The 15,342-nt window shown below is 41.0% G+C and overlaps 1 protein-coding gene across 5 annotated transcripts in view; it reads left to right on the forward strand.

Annotated features, from left to right (window-relative positions):
- kcp (kielin cysteine rich BMP regulator) overlaps positions 1-13,146 on the forward strand; it is a 30,911-nt gene extending 17,765 nt beyond the window's left edge. For all 5 annotated transcript variants that reach the window (XM_076885739.1, XM_076885738.1, XM_076885740.1 and 2 more), the window contains 16 exons: positions 2,436-2,518; positions 2,614-2,707; positions 2,777-2,950; positions 3,115-3,197; positions 4,128-4,248; positions 4,337-4,419; positions 4,546-4,645; positions 4,738-4,826; positions 9,245-9,347; positions 9,472-9,614; positions 9,874-10,046; positions 10,809-10,920; positions 11,007-11,108; positions 11,205-11,369; positions 11,470-11,770; positions 12,548-13,146. In XM_076885739.1, the coding sequence (XP_076741854.1) occupies positions 2,436-2,518; positions 2,614-2,707; positions 2,777-2,950; positions 3,115-3,197; positions 4,128-4,248; positions 4,337-4,419; positions 4,546-4,645; positions 4,738-4,826; positions 9,245-9,347; positions 9,472-9,614; positions 9,874-10,046; positions 10,809-10,920; positions 11,007-11,108; positions 11,205-11,369; positions 11,470-11,770; positions 12,548-12,786 (2,165 nt within the window). In that variant the 3' untranslated portion in view covers positions 12,787-13,146. The remainder of the gene's footprint in view (positions 1-2,435; positions 2,519-2,613; positions 2,708-2,776; positions 2,951-3,114; positions 3,198-4,127; positions 4,249-4,336; positions 4,420-4,545; positions 4,646-4,737; positions 4,827-9,244; positions 9,348-9,471; positions 9,615-9,873; positions 10,047-10,808; positions 10,921-11,006; positions 11,109-11,204; positions 11,370-11,469; positions 11,771-12,547) is intronic.
- Positions 13,147-15,342: the final 2,196 nt, after the last annotated feature.

A 15,342-nucleotide genomic window follows, 5' to 3' on the forward strand; every position in this document is an offset into this window, starting at 1 on the left:
CTTGAGACGCTGAATCACTGACCTTTATCATTTTGTTCCTGGTTACAACCCCTGTAACAAGAAGTCAGTTGTCTACCCAGACCCCTTGACCCTGTCACCACTTTATTTTGTCATAATAAGTCTTTGTTTAGTCCTTGATCTTGTCACCCAGTTGTTGTCTTCCAGACCCTCCACCTTATATGTTTTGTCACTGTTTAACACTTGCATGTAAACCATACCCAGCCCATACTCTTGTTCACCAGTATAAATGTTGTGTTTTGTCAGTGGGTCAGGGTTGGATTACCTTCCCAGACCCACTCTCTGAATTGGTACCAGAATACTCAATAAACATACCACCACAGCAAACTTTCAACAGTTTGGTCCCGTGATCCATTTGGTAATACGTTTAGTTGGAGACTGTTACTAAGTGGTCAGTGATCCTTTTGAAAACACAGTTATTGTTCCTGTGTGCTGTCTAAGGTCTGTGGAACTGCATGGCCTTAGGATTTGACTAAATTGCTTAAGGTTTTGACATTTTAGTTACCAGAGGACTGAAGAACAGAAGAATTTTTTTTAAATGCATCTGAGAGTTTTAAAAGTTTGAAAAGAAAAAAGAAACTAAGAAAAATTAAATGACATATGGGTTCATAGTGGGAGTAGGAGTACATCAGGAATGTGCTTTGAGCCAATTCTCGTTTGCAATGCTGATGGACAGTCTGACAGAGAAAGACAGACTGGAGTCTTTGTGGACTTTATATTTCTAGACAATATTGTGATCTATAGTGAGAGTGGTTTAGAGTCAGTGGCACTATTAAAAAAAACGAAAAAAAAGACAAGAGACGGAGTTCAAGGTGGCAGAGTTAAGATGCTAAGATTCTGATTAGGAGTGACCAGAATTGACAGGATATGAAATGAATATATTAGAGGCTCAGCTGAGGTTGAGCATTTTGGAAAGGTTAGAGAGGCAAGGCTGAGATGATTTGGACATGTGCAGAGGAGGGATGGTGTGTATGTTTGGCAAAGGATGTTTAGGATGGAGTTGCCAGGCTGCCAGGAAAAGAGGAAGGCCACAGAGAAGATTCATGTAGTGAACGAGGACATGCCGAGAGTTGGCGTGGCAGAAAAAGATGCTGGGGATAGGGTGAAATAGAGGCTGATAAACCGCTGTGGTGACCCATAATGACAGCAGGTGAAAGAAGAAGAAGTTAGAGATTATTGGGAAAACATCATAACAATTTGTGTTTTTCTTTGTTGTGACGTCATTGCATGTTTTCTTTTGTTTGTCAGAACTTGTCTGTTTCTTTTGTGAAATGTCGTTTGATGTTTTCTTTTCCCCCCCTTCAAAGTTCTACAAGAAAAACCAAAGAACATATTAATGTGATTCTGCTGGGATGAAAGGAGCCTTTAGGAGAAGTTAGTGGAGCATTCTTAATGCTGAGAATGAGTGTGAGGTTGAAAGCGAAAGAAATTCATTTAAAAAAATGTGGGGCCCAAACATCAATCAGTGAGATTAACAGGTCTCTTCAGCACATGGGCTATACTTACTCATCACTATCGGTACCACAATATAAGGCAATGCAGACAGTGAAAAATGTGGTGCAAGACTCAAAGCCTACATGTGGCTGAAGAACAAGCTGAAAATATAGATACCTAACAGAGGAAGTTCCAGGTGTACTGTATGACCTTCTACTGGTCAATGAAGAAAGAGGTCATGACCATCATCCAGCACATATCACCACCTTGCACCATTCCCTGGCAGCTGCAGTGTGTGTGTTTTCGTCCCAATGATGGCTTTGCCTGCAGTATAATTTCACAAACCCGGATGATTTCAATTACAGCCAACATCAGGTGAAGGCTCAGCTGATACCCTTCTGTGCATTCTATTGGCCATATCTCATATGGGATATGCTACTTAAGCTGCTTCAGCCTGCAACAGCTACTGTTACCCCACAAGCTCCTTTACACACCCACATTTTCCATTTTGTGCTTTTAATGCTATTTCTGACTTAATTCAATGCTTATTGTCACCGATAACCTGCTCTGTTCTGTCAGGACTCCTGATCGTGCTCTCCCTGCCTTTACCCTTTTCATGCAGAATGATGGGGAGGCTCAAAACCCTTGTGTCCAATTTTAAATTACTGTAGTTGAGAGAGAAGTAATATAAGTAATTCTGACAGAACTAATAATATATCCTACACTACAACTTTACACAGTTTTTTCTTCCACACTCAATCTTCTACCTTTTTGTCAGTTTTTAACATTTATGTTTAAACCATGGCCCACTCACAGTCGCTTGTTCATCAGTCTTAATGCCATATTTTGTCGGCTTACCTTCCCAGGCCTGCACTCTGGGTTGGTAATCCCACCCTGTACTGTAATATACACAACATTAGAACAAACTCTGACTGACTTCTCCAACATTTTCTTTCTCTGCTACTCTTGGTCATGTGACTCAGTATGTATGCTGAATGGACAGGAGTTCAGTGATGGGCAGACGTGGACCCTGAGTTCAAACCACTGCTCCACCTGCATCTGTAAGGTCTGACTTTATAAATCTTGTTTGCAGATATAGATTTTATTCTTCTCCATATTTCCTTTCTTGTATTGAAGTGCTGATCTGTGATATTCTCACAGGCAGGAGAGGTGCATTGTGCAGTTCCTGAGTGTCCTAAGCTTGCTTGTGTGCATCAGGTGACTGATCCAGGAGCCTGCTGTCCTCGTTGTAGAGGTAAATAAACTAATGGAAGCTCTGATCACAGGTGGAATAGTTTGTCAGTGACTCACTTTTCCTTCTCAGGTTGTGTTTATGCGGGAGAGGAGCATACAGAGGGCAGCAGCTGGTTTGCAGACTCAACTCCATGTATGACATGTATGTGCGTGGATGGTGTGACCACCTGCTCTGAAGTACACTGTCTGTCTCCATGTGTTAACTTCATCAGTGTGCCTGGGGAGTGCTGCCCAATGTGTGCTGGTAAGCATATTTGCCTTACATTTTCTTAGTTTCTGTTTCTCTGCAGTCTCTCCCAGTAGTGAAACCCATACGTAGCCATACAGTAGTGAAAGCCATACATTTAATATAAAATATATGTGTTCATATTCTTTTATTGTCACAATCTGTCATTATTTTTTGAGCAGACTGTGTATTTGAGGGCAAAGTATATGGACCAGGGGACAGTTTCCATCCAGCCAATGACCCCTGTCAGATCTGCACATGTGAGGTATGAAACAAATAAAAATCATCTCTGTATTGGATCATGAAATTTTGGTTTAGGTTATTTTTTTATTATAACTTATTGGCTATACTAAATCTGTGTTTAAAACAGGGAATTCACAGTCTTACAGTTTCATTACTCAGATTGATAGTGAGATTCTAGATATGCCATTACTGTACTGACACAAATGACAAGATATTATCTCATGTGTGTTATAAAAATGGTATGAAAATATCATGTGACAACCTTAGAATAAACGTTTTTACAGTTCTCAGATCTGATCCTTGTGTTGTGGAATGCTTTTTCAATACTGTTTCCCAGTTTTCCTGTCTTTGTGTGTCTCTGTGCTTAGTTATCTTCTAGATTTCCTGTTTCACTTTGTCAGTTAGCATCTCTTTGGTGTGTTGTCTTGGGCTTGCTTCCTGTTTGCTGATTACCTTGATTATGTTTAGCTGTTTCTGATTCCCTTCCTGTCCCCACTTAGCCAGTTATCTTTATATATAAATCCTATCTTCTCTTCATTCTCTGTTGTGCCGTCTGTTATACTTCCAGTTGTGTTTCCCGTTTTTTTTCTACTAAGTGCCTTTAGTTTTTGTTACTTTGCTTTATGGAATTTGTTCAGTCTGCTTCCCACACCCTATTTGTGTCACACAATGTGCGATCCGTGCAGGGTTTAGTATTTTAAGTCAAAGTGATGAATGATGTTTTCAAAGTCAGTTAAGCTTCAGTTCTACTTACTGTAGCAAAATTGCTTGAAGCAGTAAAAACAGAAAGACAGAAATAACGTAAAAATAATGCAAGGATTTCTCTTTGGAAGATATTTGATTTCAGTGAGATTTCATCATTAAATAAATATAGATAGATGGATAAATGGAGTGATAGAAGCTGTAATAGTAAAATCTGAAGCAGTTTCTTGACATTTTGTGTGTTTCTCAGGTGATGCCGGATGGAGAACAGCACCTGAAGTGTTACCGAAAGCAGTGTCCCAGTCTGGTTGACTGTCCTAAGGGCAACATCTTGTTCTCTGGACCGGACTCTTGCTGTCCTGTCTGTGCACGTTAGTAGCAAACAAATGAATAAATAAATTATATGTGTATTATCTCTGCAGTATTGCTGAGCTCTCTAACATATGTGTCTATATTTAGAGCCTCTCAGTAACTGTACCCCTGCACTGATTGGTAATGAGGTGTTGGCAACAGATGACCCCTGTTTTACCTGCCAGTGTAAGGTAAAACAACAACACTTTGGTGTGATACCTCACAGATATGGAATAAAATATTTACAGTTAGGATATTTCAGCAACTACAGAGTTTCATTATGGGGTGATGCTGTCTTTGGGTGATCTCCCGTACAGGACCTGACATGGACTTGCTTACACAAAGTCTGCCCACTACTCACCTGTCCTCTAAATGAGCAGTTCACCCCTCCAGACTCATGCTGCCCAGTGTGTAAAGGTATAATGTGATAGAACAGCAGCAGTCTTAACATTTAGATTCTTGGTATTAATACATCTCTGTATATGTTGGCTCTCCTCTGTTCCTCGCAGATTGTGTAATTGAGGATCAGAACAGGCGTGTTGTGAACGGCACCAGCTGGAAAGACAGCAAAGATGACTGTGTCACATGCACCTGTTTTGTAAGTCAACAGAAATCTAGACACCCATCATAAAGAATATATATATATATATATATATATATATATATATATATATATATATATAAAACACCCAGCACGCCCCTGCGGGCGGTTTATCCTTCAAGCTCGGGTCCTCTACCAGAGGCCTGGGAGCTTGAGGGTCCTGCGCAGTATCTTAGCTGTTCCCAGGACTGCGCTCTTCTGGACAGAGATCTCCGATGTTATTCCCGGGATCTGCTGGAGCCACTCGCCTAGCTTGGGAGTCACCGCACCTAGTGCTCCGATTACCACGGGGACCATATATATATATATATATATATATATATATATATATATATATATATATATATATATATATATATATTCTTTCGGAAATGTAGCTGGGTAATTATGTCATTGGCATCGGTGAGAGCCACTGTCAATATGTGACATATTGAAATCGCGTTTGAATTTGTGCTTGTTTTTTGCTTTCACTTTGCAATCGCGTGAACTGTGTATAGAGAGCGACAGCACTGATTGGTGAGTGATGATAATTTGCGCACCAATTCCTCTGACATCGTCTTATCAATCGTTAGCTTACTACGCAAACATGACAAGTGAAATCTCCCGCAGCAAGCTTAAACATGTGAGAGGTTGATCACGCAGAGAATCGCTGAGCGTTGTGTGAGTGCGTGTGTAAAAGCAGCAGGATATATATTTTAGTTCTGCTGAGCCAAATAAGACAGGTCAGGGTGAAGAAGTGACAGCCAAAGAAAAGCTTACCACAAAATGGAAAAGTTATGACAAATCAGACTATAAGGCAAAAATAAAGTGCAGCTTTATGGTTTCATGGACAAAAGAATTTCTGTGGCTGCAATATGACGAGCTAAATAACCAGGGGTGCACATAAGTGGTCCGCAGGTGCGCATTCGCTGTCAAAATAAAAAACGCGCACAAGATAAGAAGTTGCAACGCGTGTTTGCTACATAAGATTTTCAGGAGGAGGACAGACATTTGTTTAGAACTCTTAAAGATGTCGAAGAAGCTCCTTTAAGCAATTACTGTGATGTTCCTCCACCTCCAAAGAAATGTCAGAAGGAGTCCGAACCACAAAAGAAGCACGTATTCTCGGAAAAGTAGTTGCAGGAGGTGAGCTGGCTTCAAACAAATGATGAACGCACAGAGATGTGGTGCGGAATGTGCCGTGAAAATTTAATAAACGACAAATTAAAAAGGCATGAACATTTTCTTTTGTATCGAAAAAATATCGAACCGTGACACCAAAGTATCGAACCGAACCGAACCGTGAATTTTGTGTATTGTTGCACCCCTAATATATATATATATATATTAGGGGTGCAACAATACTCGAATCGATATTGAACCGTTCGATACAGTACTTTTGGTTCGGTACGCATATGTATGAACAATACAAAATTTTTCATTTATTTTATCAACTTTTCTTCTGACGATGCTGTCTGTGTTGAGCGCTCAGTGGATCTGCGCTCGACAGTGCAGCCTAGGCGGAGTAGTCGAACGCAGATTCACTGAGCGCAGTGCAATATTATATTATATTATAATTTTAATAAATGACAAATTAAAAAGGCATGAACATTTTTTTTTGTATCAAAAAAATATCTAACCATGACACCAAAGTATCGAACCAAACCGAACCGTGAATTTTGTGTATCATTGCACCCCAATATATATATATATATATATATATATATATATATATATATATATATATATATATATATATATATATATATATATATGATGCCTGACAGGAGCTTCCATGTAGTACTACCTGCCTCAGTACTACATGGAAGCTCCTGTCAGGCATCATATCGGCTAAGATGAACAGGCACATGGGTCAATACATGAGCGGGACACAGAAAGGAATTGGCAAGAATACCAGAGGCGCAAAACACCAGCTACTGGTAGACAGAACAATCAGCCGAGACTGCAAGACCAGACTGACCAACCTGTGCACTGCCTGGATTGATTACAAGAAGGCCTATGACTCAATGCCCCACAGCTGGATACTGGAATGCCTAGAATTGTACAAGATCAACGGGACCGTAAGAGCCTTCATCAGGAACTCAATGGGGATGTGGCGTACAACACTAGAGGCCAACTCCAAGCCCATAGCACAAGTCACCATCAAGTGCGGGATCTACCAACGAGATGCTCTGTCCCCACTGCTGTTCTGCATAGGCCTGAACCCCCTCAGTGAGATCATTAACAAGACTGGCTACGGATACCGACTACGGAACGGAGCAGTTGTCAGCCACCTCCTGTACATGGATGACATCAAGCTGTATGCCAAGAGTGAACGAGACATCGATTCACTGATCCACACTACCAGGCTATACAGCAATGACATTGGAATGTCGTTCGGACTGGAGAAGTGTAGTCGGATGGTATCAAAGAGAGGGAAGGTAGTCAGAACTGAGGGGATTGAACTACCAGAAGGCAACATTGCAGACATAGAGGACAGCTACAAGTACTTGGGGATCCCGCAGGCGAATGGGAACCATGAAGAGGCCGCTAGAAAAGCTGCAACCACCAAGTACCTGCAGAGGGTCAGGCAAGTCCTGAGGAGTCAGCTGAATGGTAAGAATAAGATCCGGGCCATCAACACGTACGCCCTGCCCGTGATCAGGTACCCTGCTGGGGTAATAGGCTGGCCAAAGGAGGAGATAGAAGCCACTGACATAAAGACAAGAAAGCTCCTTACCATGCATGGAGGGTTTCACCCCAAATCCAGCACCCTGAGGCTGTACGCTAAGCGGAAGGAAGGGGGCCGGGGACTGGTGAGTGTCAGCACCACAGTCCAGGATGAGACAAGGAACATCCAAGAATACATTGGGAAGATGGCCCCAACTGACCGAGTGCTCAGTGAATACCTCAGGCAGCAGAAACCCAAGAAAGAGAAGGGAGACGAGGAACCATCATGGAAGGACAGGCCCCTGCACGGTATGTACCACCGGCAGATAGAGGAGGTGGCTGATATCCAGAAATCCTACCAGTGGCTGGACAACGCTGGACTGAAAGACAGCACAGAGGCACTAATCATGGCAGCACAAGAACAAGCTCTGAGCACAAGATCCATAGAGGCTGGGGTCTATCACACCAGGCAAGACCCCAGGTGCAGGCTGTGTAAAGATGCCCCAGAGACAATCCAGCACATAACAGCAGGGTGCAAGATGCTAGCAGGCAAGGCATACATGGAACGCCATAACCAAGTGGCCGGCATAGTGTACAGGAACATCTGTGCCGAGTATAACCTGGAAGTCCCGAGGTCAAAATGGGAGATGCCCCCAAGGGTGGTGGAGAATGACCGAGCTAAGATCCTGTGGGACTTCCAGATACAGACGGACAAAATGGTGGTGGCTAACCAACCGGACATAGTGGTGGTAGACAAACAGAAGAAGACGGCCGTAGTGATCGATGTAGCGGTTCCGAATGACAGCAATATCAGGAAGAAGGAACACGAGAAGCTGGAGAAATACCAAGGGCTCAGAGAAGAGCTCGAGAGGATGTGGAGGGTGAAGGTAACGGTGGTCCCCGTGGTAATCGGAGCACTAGGTGCGGTGACTCCCAAGCTAGGCGAGTGGCTCCAGCAGATCCCGGGAACAACATCAGAGATCTCTGTCCAGAAGAGCGCAGTCCTGGGAACAGCTAAGATACTGCGCAGGACCCTCAAGCTCCCAGGCCTCTGGTAGAGGACCCGAGCTTGAAAGATAAACCGCCCGCAGGGGCGTGCTGGGTGTTTATATATATATATATATATATATATATATATATATATATATATATATATATATATATATATATATATATATATATATGTGTGTGTGTGTGTGTGTATGTTAAAAAAGAATGTGGTACACAAATACAAGAGGAAGGGTTTAGTTTTTGAGGAATGACTTAAAAGACACAAAAAGAAGGGTCCAGCGCTCTCCAGCTGCAAATACTGAGGGGTTGATTTTGATCGTTAAGCTAAGGAAAACACTTAAATTTCACCTAACTGAAGACATAATATTAATATGATTCTCCATTCACACATACATACATCTGATCCAACTTATCCCCTATCCAATTCATGGTCTTGGGAGTGTTGGAGCCTATCCCAGTTGACATAGGGCGAGAGGCAGGGTATTCTGGAAAGATCTCCAATCACAGGGGTTAAAATTAACACTTAACCTAAACCCATGCGTGTCTTTGGACTGTGGGAGAAAACTAGAGAATGCAGAGAGAACCCACGCAGAGAACATGCTAACTCCACACAGAAAGGCCACAGACTTAGGTGGAAGGCACACCAGCACGTTGCCACTAATGTTATATTTAAAAAAATAGCATTTCTAAAATAGACCTTTTTTTATTTACTGAGATTATTTTCTTAAGAAGTCTGTTTGTGGTTGCATCCTCAGTTGGGCTACATTGAGTGCAGCATTGAAGAGTGTTTACCTGCCATTTGTCTGGAAGGACAAAAGCAAGTGAAACTTCCTGGGAGATGCTGCTATGAATGTCAAGGTATCACAAAATAAAAACAGCTGCTGGCTTTTCACCTCTGGGTATTCGACACTGGAATGATGTGACAGATGGATGGGGTGTATTCTTTACAAAGATTAAACTTTGTTGTGCATATGTGTTGTAGACTCGGAGGTGTCGTGTTTGTACCAGGGGACAGTGTTTCACTCCAATGAACACTGGGAGGTGGATGAATGCACCAGCTGCACGTGTTTGTCTGGAGACGTACACTGTCGCAGTGAACGCTGCCCTCCCCTCACCTGTGCAAATGTGAGTGTTATTGAAAAACACACACACAAAAATTTTTTAATGGCGTTTCATGATTATCTGAAATGTTCCCATGATGCTCACCCATCAATTTGCAGAGAATCAGTTATTATCTGACGTTTCTCATCTGTGTTCACACGCTGGCTATTTTCACAGAGCACATTTTGTCACTGCAGACTTTTTGTTTTTTAAATCATTTTAGGTTCATCATATTCTCACACAGCCAGTGTTAACACAGTCTGTTTGTGTGTTTTACTGCCAGGATGAGATGCCTGCAGTTATCCCAGGTTTGTGTTGTCCTCATTGCCTTCCTCGTCCAGCTACTTGCAGTGCCTTTGGCGATCCTCATTACCGGACCTTCGATGGCCGCATGCTGCACTTCCAGGGAACGTGCACATATGTCCTGACACAGGATTGTGAGAGTGGAGATTTCAGGTGAAATTCATCCCAAACAATATCTATAATAATTAATTGTATAAAAAGTAGTGCTGTCAATAGATTAAAAGAAATTAACAAATTAATCTCACAATTATCTGTAATTAATCGCGATTAATCGCAATTACTTGATCCTGATAACTTGATTTTTTTCAACTTTATATTTAAGCTTCTAACTGACATTTATGCAATATAATAAAGTAAATGTAGAATAAACAAGAAATTCAAATTCAAATAGAATTTGAATAGTTTTCTTCAATCTTCTCCCGGATGCATTAATTGCGTTAAAAGTTTTAATCGCAATGGGGATTAATTCGCGTTAACTCGTTAATTTTCGGTGGCGCTAATATATATATATATATATATATATATAGACATAGACAGAATCGTTTCGAGTATTTTGAGTCATTGTGTGCTCCAGATGTGTTCATCGAGTTAAAATTTATAAACGCGTTAAGCATGATGGTGGATTATTTTGCGTTAATGCGTTAATTTTGACAGCACTAATGAAAAAGAGATTCTTTTTCTGTTCAAACAAACCAGAACAGTACTGGTTCTGTGTTGAGGTTGATGATATGGAGTACCTCCCCAAGAGGTGCAGTTGCCATCATTGCCTCACAGAAAAAATAGTCTTGGACATCCTAGCTGGCTGGAACTGGAGGTGTTTCAGAAAATAGATGCATTGTTATTGTATTTAAAGCACAAAATTTTGCTAAAAGGTAACAAGTAACAAAACAAGAAAGCACATTTTTGTTTTTACAGTGTTCATGCTACAAATGATGATCGTGGACGTAAAGGAGTGTCCTGGACTAAAGAGGTTACTGTGTTTTTGGGTGATGTCACAGTGCAGCTACTGCAGGACTGGATTGTGAAGGTTTGTATGTAAATAGACCATAAAGGGTTTTACCCAGTGAATTTTATGCTTAGTGCATTCACTCATCCATCTCCTCTTTTATCCAGGTGAATGATGAGGCTGTAACTTTGCCATTTCTCAGGGAACCATACATCTATATCGAACGGCAAACCAACACAATTTTACTCAACACTAACATTGGTCTGAAGGTGCAGTACTCTTTGTTTTTCTGTCTCTTTACCTTCTCACAAATTTGGTCACTCCCAGTTTTGTAACAAACTGGTACATCCACTCGCCCACCTTAGGTGCTGTGGAGTCCTCGTTCACATGTAGAAGTAAGTGTGCCAGGCTCCTATAAGGGCCACACCTGTGGTCTTTGTGGAAACTTCAACAACTACTACCAGGATGACCTCCGGATGCCAAATGGACGAATCACCCTATCTGAGTCTGAATTTGGAAACAGCTGGAGGGTAAAATCAATACACAGCAGTAATACAGAGACTCTATAAAATACATAGCTTATCACTAATTTTGACTGCATGCAAATGAAATAACTTTTTGTCATTTAAGGTCACAAATGGTACCCATTTCCGCTCCTCCTGTCGTCCTGGCGAGAATGTTGACCCTTGTAAGGATGCAGGCTACCAGGCCAAAAAGGGGGCCAACACTCGCTGTAAAATCCTGAAGTCTGCCATCTTTAAGCCCTGTCATCCCGTGGTGCCTCCTGAACAGTGGTACGGAGCTTGTGTTTACGACCTCTGTGCTTGCGGTGCCAATACTGATGACTGTCTTTGTGACACGTTGGAGGCCTACGCGAGCCAGTGCAGAGCAGCAGGAGTCATCGTGCAGTGGAGGAGCGCGTCTCTGTGTGGTGAGTAAATCACCAGAAAGTGGCAAATATACTCTAGGATGTATATTATCATTTCACATCGAGCGTGCATGCCGGCAACCAGCTGTCAGCTTCATAACCAACTTTAAACTGTCACGGGCCCAGCTTTTTAAATTTTGGGTCTTGTCTAGTTTTCAGTTGGTTTCAGTTTATGTTTTATATCCTGAGTTTCTGTGTATTCCTGTCTTCTTAATGTTCCCATGTGTGTCCTAACCTCATCCCTGTGTTTTGTCCTTGGTGTTTCCTTCTTTGTGTTTGTTTCCTTTTCTGTCTTTGTTTCAGGTCTGTGTTTCTGTTCTCATGTTCTGCTACTTCCTGTTTTATTTTGATAGTCTCTCATCTTGTTTGCTCTAATCTCCTCTTGGCTATTTTGACTAAAATGTGTTCTTTGTCACGTCCTCCCTTTTGCTGTGCGCTCTCTTGTCCGTGTGTTCTCCTAGAGTCCTATTTTTCGGTTTGGTTTGTGTAATTTCTGTAATTTGCCAGCAAGCAAAGCTGAGTTTTTGAGTTTATTTCTCTTCCTGTGTCCTGCCTCTGGGTCCACAGTCTGCTTGCCACACGGCGTTCCATGACATAAACTGCTTAATGTTATAAGGAAGTAATGCAATATGATTCATTGTGAATTAAAAATAAACAGCCATTGGCCTCACTGCTGTCAGCCACCCGGAAATTTCTGCTGAGGATCAGTAAAGGTCAAAATAAGACATATGCTTGAAGCTATAGTGCTCACAGTGTTTTCTTTGCTCCTGTCTTCCACAGCTGTGGGCTGCCCAGTGGAGAGGGGCTTTGTGTTTGATGAGTGCGGCCCCCCTTGTCCTGTAACCTGCTTTAATGTCGATGTACCTCTGGGAGTGATAGAAAGCCACTGTTTCAAGCCCTGTGTTCCAGGATGTCAGTGTCCTGCTGGTCTGGTCCTACACAACAACTACTGCATACCACAAGAGAAGTGTCCAAAGATCATTCATGGCAGCTCCTCAAATGCCACAGTTACTGAATAAGTGGACACTCACTTATAATTTCACACGCATGCACTGTCACTGCATCAGCCCCATGTTACTATATACAATGGAAAGATTTCCAGATGAACCTCCATGACCTGTGGACTCCACATACTGTGTTTGTTGGTTTTTATAAATATTGTAACACTGAATATTTATACTACTTAAAGATTTGTCATTTAATTCCATACCTAGTTTGTTTCACACATTTACTTTAACAGTATTAGCAATTATTTAAAGTTGTTTATCATGCAGGTTACATTTTTAGCACTGTGCAATGTCTGACTGTTCATACAGGAAGCCATATAATCTCAGGTAATCTTTTCCTTCTCCATTTTATAAATAAAAGTTTCACTAATATTTCTGTTGTTTCTTTTTCTGTGTTCAGAGACAAACTTCATGTTGATATTTAATCACCCATTTGGCAACACTGTCCTTTCTGCACACATTGTATTTATTTGAGTAGAGTGTATTTTAGTGAGTACACATCAGGTCAGCTACACATATGAAAATGTGTGAAATAGCTTTACAATTCAACAAATATGGTAAGCAGTTTTCAATAATAAATCAGCTTATTTCAGGGTGATTCTCAATGATCAACTGCTTATAGACCTAACCACCTCATTATTATTACCTTTATTTGACCAAGAAATCCCACTGAGGTCTCTCTTTTTTTTTTAGGGAGAGCTGGCCAGACATGTTTACATTCACTTCTTTCTCTAAATTGTCCATGGTCCAGGGTGCTTTGTAAGAAAACACTGGTGTCCCTAGATATGTCATAACTTTAAGCAAATCAAAAAAAGAAACCGGCTCATATCCCTTTGTTTTCCTCTTAACAGTGATGTTTTTCTACAATAAGACAAAGAAACACAGCCACTTTACAACACTATAGTCTGTATATAAAAGTTGTATGTAGCCACCATGATATCATCTATTATTTTCTGGACTCTGGACAATTTGAAGTTTCAACAGGTGAAATGGTTAAGTGCTAAGCTATCAGATAACTAGTAAGCTTGTTAAACAAGATATATAAGGTATATGGGTTCATCACATGGAAGCAGATTCCTTTTAATTATTGATAATCATGCAAATAGTATAGCAGTATCATACAGATAAAATACTAGAATTCTACACAACAAAACTGGAGCATAAACTTCTGCAAACAGAGGTGAGACCCAGGCAACGCATACCTGTCAATCACAGCACCCACACCCCTACATTTAAGGCTTAATAAAACCCAAAATGGTTAGTTTTTTTTTTTTTTAAGTTGATCCACCATACAGCTTTTGAAGAGAACAGAAGCCTAAATCACATACTAGGACTTTGTATGCCTTAAAAATAAAGTAAATAAATCATTTGACACCACAGACTTTAAAATAAAGACAACACAACACTAAAAGGCACTGACTTTCACTACGTGTTAAATGTTACAGAGCACTACACTCAGGTGTAAAGCATCACGTGGTCATGTATCACCTTTCACTCTCTGACAGATACACTGTCACTTTTTGTTGCTGGTAAGCTGATCCAGCTGTTTCCCAGAGGACTGCCGTAACCATAGTAATATGCTGCATAATTTATCAACCTGAAAACATGGAGCAGGTAGGATACTTTGCTGTGGCTGTGTGAGAAATGCATTTGTTTTCCTTTTGTATGTACAAGGTTGAATTGAATGAACTGAAAATAAATGTAATTACAACCATGTGCTTTGCTTCAGGATTACATTGCTGGTCTTTACCAGTCTCTAGGTATGTCTGTTGGCGCAGAGTTTACCCCTGAGGATGTGAGTCTCCTTTACAGCAAAGTGTTTCATTTTTCTTCCAACATCACTGAAGCACATACAGCTATGAGGAAGGTACCAGCTCACACATAATTAGACACAAACACAAACAAACAAATAGTAACAGAATACTACAATGGGGCTGTTTGTGCTTCAGATTGCAGGAGGAGACAGTAGCTGGACCTGTATTGGTGAAAATGTTTTGGATGTTCTCTTAGAAATGGAAAGGGAAAGGGAAAAGAAGGAAATGGTACAATTTTTCTTCTTTAATATGATAATATCGTAGCTTAACTCCATAATCAAAATATTATTACTACTGCTCTTATAAATACTCTTATCTTCAGCTATACTGGGACCTCCTGCTACTAAATACTGGAAATCCCAATGCTTTTCATCACACGATGGATTCCCTGCTCCAGAATACAGACTTTAATACTTTCGAAAAGGCATACACCTCAGATTTAGGATCCCTACAGCAGGTTGGTACAGGTATGTACTTGCAGAACTGTACACTTTCTCCTGCATTAATGCAGTTCATTATTTGCCCTCTTTTGCTTTCCGCAGATCGGAAGATGGGGAGGGGGGAAAGAGTTCTCTGGGAAAAAGACATGTGTGAAAAGGCTCAAAAAAGCAGCCAGGCAGTACTGGGCTAGGTGAGCATCTTTTATTGAGGGTGAGAAGTTACTCAGTTTATAGCAAAATGTGTTATTTTAATATTAAATTTGTACATGTATTGATTTTTATTGTGTGTATGTATGAACCACATAGTACACCGT

This window comes from Maylandia zebra, linkage group LG7 (assembly GCF_041146795.1).
Source record: "Maylandia zebra isolate NMK-2024a linkage group LG7, Mzebra_GT3a, whole genome shotgun sequence".
NCBI lineage: Eukaryota > Metazoa > Chordata > Actinopteri > Cichliformes > Cichlidae > Maylandia > Maylandia zebra.